We start from the raw sequence: 9,491 nt of genomic DNA, 5'->3' as shown, positions 1-9,491 counted from the left end.
TATTTACACATTTTGTATGCTTTTTAATATGCCCTTTTTGTACTGGGTCAAGTTTTCCAGTCAATAATGTGAGCTCCAATTATTGATGTAGCACAATTATGGTTCGGACCAGAAAAAAATCAGAACAAAAAAAAATAAAATGAAAATTATGTTTTGTTAAGCTATTTAAAAAATTAACCCAACAAATTTTATACTCGCATCATATACACTACTCAAAAAAAAAAAAAAAAAAAAACCATTTATCTAATTAAATGTCCCAACTTTCAAGATTTTTTTTTTTGGTTTTATTAAAAATTTATCTGATTATAAGTTTTCGAAATAAATATTAATGACATAATCATAAACAAATAATGATATTTTGAAAATCTTAACAATGATTCATAATATTTTAAATTTTAATAACCATAAATCTTAATTTATTTTAAAATAATATTACATTATAGAGATTAATACAAAAGAATTGTATAATAATTAGCCGAATAAATAAGGTAGTGATAATTTAATATTTCTAATAAAAATATAAATCACATTTTTTTAAGAAGAGTGAGAAAAATTTAAGAAGTATTATAAAATATGAATATTAATATTTTGATGAAACCATAATTGTTTTTTTTTCTTCAAAATTAACAATAATTTTTTTTTAAAAATATAATGATTAATAGTATTTTATTTAAAATAAATTATGAATAATTTTTTTTCTAAATACATAAATGCATTAAGAGTTCGTTTGTGAGTAATTTTAAAAAGTGTTTTTATTTATTATTCAAGCATTAAAATTTGCTAAAAACACTTTTTAGAATTACCCCAAATGAACTTTAAATTATTTGGTAGTGTTTTTATTTAAAATATTCTTAATGAAAGTGTTTTTTCAAAATAATGTTTTAAGGAGAATCTTATAACAAGTGTTATTTAGAAAACACTAAAAGTGATTGTTCAATACTACAAGTGTGTTTAACAATTTTTCTATTCCAAGTATTTTTAATGAGATTGTTTTTCCTAAAAGTGTTTTTAGGAGAATTATCAATTAAGTGTCTCCATAAAACATGAAAAGTGAATTTTTAATATCATAAGTGATTTCTCAAAATTTTAAAAACATTTTCTAAATTTTGTCAAATATTTGAATTTTTTTTTTCAAAAACAAAATGTTTTTAAAGAAAAATTAAATGTTTAACAAAATTTATAAAATAATTTAAATTTTTTTAAAAATCACATAAATCATTTGTAGTGATTTTTGGAAAAAACATTTGTAGGTGAGTATCTAATCATTTTCAAAGAAAACATTTCTACTAAAAATACTTTAAATAGAAACACTGTGAAACCGTCCCAATCTTCTCTAGTGATTGATTTGACATTCCTTGATGGAGTCACAAAAAAAAAATGCATAGTATCAAATACAATCATCAATTTGGAGCTTCAGTAAAGAAAAAACAGAAGGGAAAAACAATGCTGAATGAGATGGGAAAAAGAAAAGGAAGATGTAACTACAAAATGTCGACGAAGTGTTCAACTATGTATAGATATCCAAGAAATTAACCTAATTAATTATATCCTATAACCCATAACCACCCACAAATCCAATTGAGATATCCATTTGCCAGAAAATGGGAGAAACCAATATTCACTTGTAAAACACAACAACAAACCAAACATAGAATATACTTCTAATACTACTCATGATCCTCCTGAACCTTTTGAACCCCTACCCAACGAGCATAATCCACCCACCTGTTACACCATTTTGATACTTGTAAGAATAGAGAGAAATTGCTTCAGAATGGAAAATATCAGTGGGATTAGAAGCTTACAACAATGAACCCAGGAATGTGTTGCCTGTCCGGACAGCAAAGCAGAGTGCACTCAGTAGAAGCTTGTGTTTGTGTAGCATTGGCTCCAAAATTCGCTGTTCAACGACACCAGCCACCACTTGGTACCTGTTAAACACAACATATCCATGGTAAATGTTCTGGGACTGGAGAACTTTTGATTGGATTGTGATCGAGAGAAGAAATGGACTAGAATGCTTCTAGCATGCCCCGATATTATGTTCATCAGGGAGGAGCATTTGAATATCTGTCCATCCAATTTGTTCATGTTGCATGAAAATGTATCATACCAACAACCACAAACTAAGCCATTTTTATACGAACCAATGACTACAAAGGAGATGCTCTCATGAGTCATGACCAATTGACACCATAGCCCTTCAACTTGGCCTACAACCCTTGCAATATCCCCTTCAACAAGCCTAGCAACCACCTCTAAATCCCAAATTTCCAGATCTCTCCACACCCAATATTGACAAAGAAAATGCACCATCAAATAAGGCACTGATCTTGCATCAGCCTTGCACACTAGACATCTAATAGAGAGAAACTTACAACTAACAAAAGAATTTCATGATTAATACTCTCATGGATGCTGTATTTTAGATAAACATACAATCCTAGCAGAGGTCAATTGATCAACTAGAAAACTGATGTATCTCAAAGCAATCCAAATTTTGGGAATTTATCCTTATTTGCACCTCCCTACACCACATTCTCCTAAAATTAAACTGTTTTCCCATACCCCACCACAAATCTTATTCCTTTTTAGAAACTGAAAATTTCCATTAAAAGGCCTTCCCTGCACCACCATCCACAAACCCCCAGCTGCTTCGTAGCCACTCCCTGCTACAGAACCACCCTCCATCACTCTTCATCTCCAGCAAAATCACAGCTGTTTGCTATTATTATGAGAACAAATTATGTTATTCTAGGTAATATTTCTTTTAGTGACCAACACTTTTCAAAGAAATTTTGTCTAAATAGCAATTAAATAGTGTGCTAGTCTAGCATACAGTGGGTTTATATATTAACAGCTTAAGCTTTTAGGTTAATCAATAGTCTAGCATGGTACTATTTGTCTGTAACTGTTGCCACTTATTTTTTTCTGCTGCACTCAATGCATGGATATGGGGCCACACGTTATGGAGGGTTTTAGCCAGGTACACACTATAGGTCCATATCCTGACAGCTAAGTTTTTAAGAAAATTGGTAGCTGAACATGGTGTTTTCAGTAACAAATCTTTACAAACAAAATATTATTTTGATTGCATTTATATCCCATTATCATATCCACTTTTCATGTAACCTTTAGCCATCAAGGCATTCTTGACTAAATCCATCGACATACATCAATGGTCTTGTCCTCAGTAATTGGACCTAGTAGCTCAACTACTTGTATGTAATCTGAAGTTCCAACTTTATATTAGATGCCTACATCTAGTTATCATTCTATGGTTCTTGCAAATAGAAACTACAATTTTTTTTATAACAAGAATCATGACTATTCAACTGTTTAATAATGTTTTAAAAGAAAATTATATCATGAGTATCTAAAAAGACTAAAATAGCTATATCTTGTAACCTCAGATTCAACAGTCCACCAGACTCGATCTATCCTATACTGTGCCCAGAAGTTCTCAGGGTGCCCTCCAGTTTTATCTTGCTTAACTGCAGAGCAATGTATGATTGCCATAAGAGAGGGTATTATCATAATTGAATGGGTTCCTCTACCATAAGGTACCCTTCAACTTAACTTTGATGGGTGCTCTTTGGCTAGATTTCTTATGGGACAATAGAGGTGGGCATCAGGTCCTCAAATCTAGTTGAATTTGTGCAAGCAGCTGCGGCTGAGATTCTAACTTCACTAGAAGGCTTTAAAAAGCGGCTAAATTGTCAAGTGCATCCAACATCCTAATGGAGGGGAATTTGGCAATAGATCTATTGTGGGTGTTCAACTGTATAAGAGGATCATGGAGATACAACCATTGCTTGAGGAGAATTCCAGATCTTGCTAGATGGCTAGAGACATGCATTTTTCCGATAATAATAATAATAATATATATATATATATGATAAATAAAAGCAAGCACACTGGGAAGATTTGCAATCTCAACTCATTTGTAGAAGATTAAAATATAGACAATATATCAAAGGTCAACATGCATAAAGAACCAATATTAATCCAACCCAACATACCTGAGGTTGCTGGAAATTGCCATATAGACACCATAAGCAACACTAGTGGATAATACAGGCACATCCTCAACTTCACCTGCAGAAGATGAATCGACAGCCTTTCTTGCATTGATTATGGCATTGGTTACAAGTGTACCAACCTAGACAAATTTGCAATCCATTAGATGCTAGTACTTTCTGAAATGGAACTCTTACATAAATTTGTATAGAAAAACGATGAGATCAAATCCATGTAACAATAGTCAGAAATAAAAATTGACCAGGGTAAAAATTGCATAAGGATAGGAAAACTTTCATCAATCTCTTGAAGTTAAAGAGATTGAAAGCAATATCAAAAACATCGAACACTTGGCAACCAAGGAAAAAAAAAAAAGAATGCCAAAAAAGCAGTCAAACTGACCATCCAGTGTATAGAACTGCAAGGACAGGATGTAGTTGTTTGCATGTGTGCATGTTCACATTGGCACGTGTCTGTATGAGGGAGAGAAAGAGAGAGAGAGAGCAGAGAGGTAGAAGGAACATTTTGAAATTTCTCATTTGGGATGAAGCACAACCCAAAAAGGGAACATAGTCACAGACCTTGAACAAGTATCCAGTGTACAGAACAATGTTTAAAAGGTATGGGCATGCTATGAAGTGTTAGGCCCTAAATGAGTCAGGTAAAAGCCTCAAGCAGCTTAGTTTGTAGGGAACTTTTACACTAAGCATTATGTTGACAAAGGCAAGAAGCAATGCAATATGTTTTCCAAATCCATTGCATTGCAAAAGCAACCCTAAAGGAATTAAAAATTCCTTTAGGATTCGAAGAGTTGAATTACAAATTTAAGACTTGCTATCAAAAGAAAAAAAAAATAAAAAATAAAGATGTTTAATACACACAAAGTTATATTCTAGTGTATTGAGATAGTTAAATGCATAAATGAAATCCTCTACATCCAGAAACCCATATTGCTTTCATAACATTATTGCAGTTTTAACTTAAGAATGTTCTTAGTAACATTCACTTAGCACTAACTCCACCAAGAATCAGGCCTGAGCTTCCTAGACTGTAGTAAAGAACACTCAAATTCACCAGAATTGCAAGTCAGGAACCACAAAAAAACACCCATCACCACAACCACAAATCAGTTAGAGGTAAGCAAAATGTTTGAAACCTCATTGATTAACTCAAATCAAAATTCCTCATGGAGCCATGACAGTTTCCCGATAACTCAAATGTTTGTATTTTGTGGCAATGTATTCAACCAGCACAATGCAGCATTTCACAATACATCTCTCAGACTCTCAGTGGGTTAAAAAACAAGCAAAATTCATGAAGAATAGAGTAAACATAGAGATGAAAATTGCATGGGAGCAGCAAGGAACAAACTCTCACAGAAGCACCGATAGGAGAGTTCATGTGGGAACAAAACAATCTCCATAGGTAAAACACTAACCACAAGAACCTAAATCTAGATCAAGGAACTTCCCAAGAGCAGAAAGATCAATTTACCAGAGATGAAGTGGTCCCAACAGCAAAAAGCTTCGACCCATTACGCTGCATCACAACCCAGATAACATAAGCTATGAGGATCTATCAAGGTCTAAATTTTTTATATAAAACCTAGAAGATATGCAGATAACAACATATTCACTTACCACTATTGCACCTATTCTCTGTAAAAATGAAAATGATGTTCCAGCCAGAGCAACCTGCAGATGGGATTAGAGAACCAGATTAGTAACTGTATCTAGTTCTTGAACGATAATTGTAAAATATTCAATGCAAGGCAGCTTATGGTTGAACCAGAAACCTGAAATGCATTTTCAGGGCAACTATGGAAGAATTTAGCAATAGCTCCCGCACTGACTGCAAGAGGTGGTCGGAGAGAAACAGTTGGTGCAGGAAGCCAAACAAGCATGAAATCTGCAATTATGGCCATCACCTAAGAAGAAAACCAATTACAAACATGAGCCACAGGAATACTAGTATACTACACAGGCTATGCATGGAGAATGTAACTTTTCCTCCTTATGTACGTGTGTATTAGGTGGGTGGAGGTTCAGGCCACAAAAAATTCATCCTCATAGAAAAGAGATGGACTGTGCATCACCAATCAAATTTCATAGTTCATTCCCATTTGCCACTTCAGAATGTGTAATTCATATATTTGGAACAATTTAAAGGACCTCAAACTAATACTGAAGTTCAATACATCCTTTGAAGTGAAAAGGTTGCTTTTGGAAAGAGGGCTGAGTATTGTATAAAATTTTAAAGCATACACCACACAAAGTTATTTAATGCTAACAAGATTGCCACTCACGACCTTAAGACCCACGAGGTTAGGAAACAATATAGAAATATTTGCAAATCCTTTTAGATGGATCTAAATGCATATTTTCAGCCATGCTAGACCAAGTCCTTGAAGCAAAAAAATCTTTTTCTGAGTTTTCTTGGAAAGTATGGCAAGCCATATATACTTGAAAAGAAATATCATAGCATTCCAACACACTATGGAAAAAAGGATTTCCATGCCATTCTAGATCAGTGCAGGTAAGGAGGTGAGCAATCATGCTACAATATTGCATGAACTATGCAACAACATATACATATTTGAGTGATAAAATGCACTGAAAAATAATGAAAAAGGACTGGACTATAACCATGATGTTTTCAACTAAAGAAATTTAGCAACATGGTCTATTTGACCTTATTTTGTTCATCAAACATGGCTACAACTGACAGCATCCACATTAGTTGGAGCAAGACAAGAATCAAACTTCAATTGCAAGAAAACATGTTTAAGCCATCAGGCATTAGAACTACTAGGCTCTTCTGAACATGAAAGACATGAGTTCAGAGAACAAACGCATTGAAAACTGCCTGCGTAAACTCAGGGAAAAATTCAGTGTCATGTGGCACATAAAACCAGAGAAAATGCTTAATGTATTACTTCAAATATTATGTGTATTATAGATGATATATATGGTAAAGCAAGTTTGGTTAAAGATTGAAGTTGGCATGTATTAATTAAAACACTTCATCATACTAGATGCTGATGAATCCCGGCCTCCAATTCGAGGAAACAAAGCATATGCAAACTAATAAGACATATCTATGGTAAAGAGAGCCGTACAACGTCTGCGATAACAAAATCCAGCTCTTTGAAGAAATTTTCTCTGCGGCGTTCATACTCTGCAGCAGTCTAGCAAATAAACCAAACAAAGATAGGGTGAGAGGTGAAGAATTAAAAAACTTAAGCACAGAAAGGGATAGACTATGACAAAAAAAAGATCAATAACTCTTTCAAAAAGCACAAAGATGTCAGTAGGGCTATGGCAGAGCAAGGAGTGCCAGTTTTCCTTGTGCTTGTTACATCAAAACCAGAAAATGTTTAGCTCATGCTGGCTAAAGGCTAAGCAAAATAGTTTGGTTAGACGGTTTCATACTTTCTTCACAGCATTAATCCACATTCCTTTTTTGACATTCCTCATATCTCACCATCAATTTCAATCAAAAATTTCATCCCTGCTCATCGGCCACTGATTTTTGTCATGTGTAACTTAACCATCTCATAGACAATGTTCCTAGTCTCAACCTTAGCTGGAGCTACCCCCAACTTTTTCCAAATACATGCTTTCATTACTTCTATCTTTCTGTAAATGCCACTCATCCACATGAACATCATTTTATGAATGCTCATTTTACCAACATGCTCCTTAATACCATTTTTGTTTTTTCCTAAGGAAACTTTCATGGCCAAGCCCTATGGACCAAAACTTTGGGGTGATGAATGTGTCCATTACAATCAGGACCAAATAATTCAGGACATTCAACCAGCAGCAAGAATCGAATGCAGGATCTCACACATTCTGGCATTTGCTGTAACCGGCTGGGCACCCTGACAGGCCTCTTTACTACCCATATATTCTTCTAAAGGAATTCCCCACTTGATACACTTCACAACATGTATCCCACTTCAATGATACCCCAACATCCATTTCACCCTGTCAAATCTTCTCAATGCATAATCAAAGATGACAAAAACAATCACTTTTCATGTACTTCTCCACCCAAAATTTCACCATTCCACTTTTCCATCCAAAATATATAAAAATCAAATTCAATACACTACCCACTTGTCTAAAAGCATCAATGGTTTGTTCTAAATTAAAATTAACTCGAAATGGCCAACAAACAACAAGTACGAATGCCCAGCAAATTCATGGATAATGGTGGGTGCAATTTGGTTAGTGTTGATTGTATTTTCCGGAAAACTAAAGCATAGAATGATTAGAAAATATAAATTTTCGACGAAATTAGGGGAAATTAATAACCTTAGATAACAATAATTCACGAGCATCACGAAAACAAAATAAAGATTCATTAGAGGACAAAACCTTAGTGAAGATTCCGACACCACATTCCATGGCGACTTTGGCCAAGAACAGATCGTCAGCCAACAGCCGCTCTCTGAAACCGCCGAACTGCAGCAGCCACCGGAACACCGCCGACTTCTCCAGCTCCAAGTACTTCTCCACAATGGCGGCCGGAATCTTCCCGGACTCGATCGCCGCCGCCAAGTCTTTCGGAACGCTCTCCAACGACCGCCCCATCTCCGCCAGCACCAACACCGCCGCCTTCTTGTTATTTTTATCATCATGGCCGCCGCCGCCGCCTACATCGTCATCTCCGCCACTTCCACCTCCGCTGTTTCCCATTCCATTTATACCACCGCCTCCGCCGCTGGAAAATAACGGCATCGCTGGAGTGCGGCGGCGAGGCGACCTGCTGGAGATGGGGGAGAAAATGAGGGCTGTTCGGAAGGAGATGGTGGGTGGGGTTGACGGACGGTGGAGGTGGAGTTTTGGGAGAGATGCGGCACCGCTGACGGCTGCGGTGATGGGTTCGAAGCCAGCGGCGATCGCCATTGTTGTTTGTATTAGTCTGGAGTTTCTTTTGGTTCAGAGTTTGGCAGCTCCAATGTTGGTTTTTTTGCCTCTTATACGAGAGACTGTGTGCCGGAATGGACTGTGGAGAAATGCGAAGCCCAGGTGCATGTGTTGGGCGTGACCGCCACGCCCCATGGTTTTTACAAAACCCGTGTTCGAGGTCCCATGCATTCCATGTGAAGGAATGTGAACGCGAGCAAAGAAAATTTTCGATGGGGTGGGTCAAAAGGAGGAAAAGGCTTGGTGCTAGAATATATATATAAATGGTTGTTGAAAAAACAAAATGTTATGTAACTGTTTTTTAAAATAATTTTAAAAAACAGTTTTTGGAATCTTTGTAAAAGTCTATTTAAAAATCTAAAATATTTTTAACATATTTTTAATATTTTAAAAATAATTTTTATATCTAATATTTTATTTTTAATCATTTTATATATTTGTATAATTATTTTTTAAAACGATCCCAATAAAAACAAAAATAATAATAATAACTAAAAAAATATTATTTAAAAATACTTTATCTAAAATATGTTATCT

At 35.1% G+C, this 9,491-nt stretch overlaps 1 protein-coding gene across 1 annotated transcript; it reads right to left on the bottom strand.

The window, feature by feature from the left end:
- Positions 1 to 1,451: 1,451 nt before the first annotated feature.
- Positions 1,452 to 9,151, bottom strand: LOC100265633 (protein RETICULATA-RELATED 4, chloroplastic). The gene is made up of 8 exons (XM_002285327.4): positions 8,403 to 9,151; positions 7,139 to 7,207; positions 5,816 to 5,947; positions 5,661 to 5,714; positions 5,515 to 5,559; positions 4,023 to 4,162; positions 1,806 to 1,931; positions 1,452 to 1,725 (listed from the first exon to the last, which is right to left on the bottom strand). The coding sequence occupies exons 1-8, from the start codon at positions 8,931 to 8,933 to the stop codon at positions 1,668 to 1,670; spliced, it is 1,155 nt and encodes a 384-aa protein (XP_002285363.1). The 5' UTR covers positions 8,934 to 9,151; the 3' UTR covers positions 1,452 to 1,667.
- Between the last annotated feature and the right edge of the window lie 340 nt (positions 9,152 to 9,491).

This window comes from Vitis vinifera, chromosome 6 (assembly GCF_030704535.1).
Source record: "Vitis vinifera cultivar Pinot Noir 40024 chromosome 6, ASM3070453v1".
NCBI lineage: Eukaryota > Viridiplantae > Streptophyta > Magnoliopsida > Vitales > Vitaceae > Vitis > Vitis vinifera.
Note: the sequence above shows the minus strand (reverse complement) of the source record. Positions and strands in the feature narration are given on the sequence as shown.

Excerpts from the sequence above, each read along its gene's own strand:
- LOC100265633 (XM_002285327.4), bottom strand. The coding sequence starts at position 8,933 with ATGGCGATCGCCGCTGGCTTCGAACCCATCACCGCAGCCGTCAGCGGT. Across the intron at positions 4,163-5,514 it reads TTGGGACCACTTCATCTCTG|GTTGGTACACTTGTAACCAA; the intron begins GTAAATTGATCT and ends AAATTTGTCTAG. Across the intron at positions 1,932-4,022 it reads GCAATTTCCAGCAACCTCAG|GTACCAAGTGGTGGCTGGTG; the intron begins GTATGTTGGGTT and ends TGTGTTTAACAG.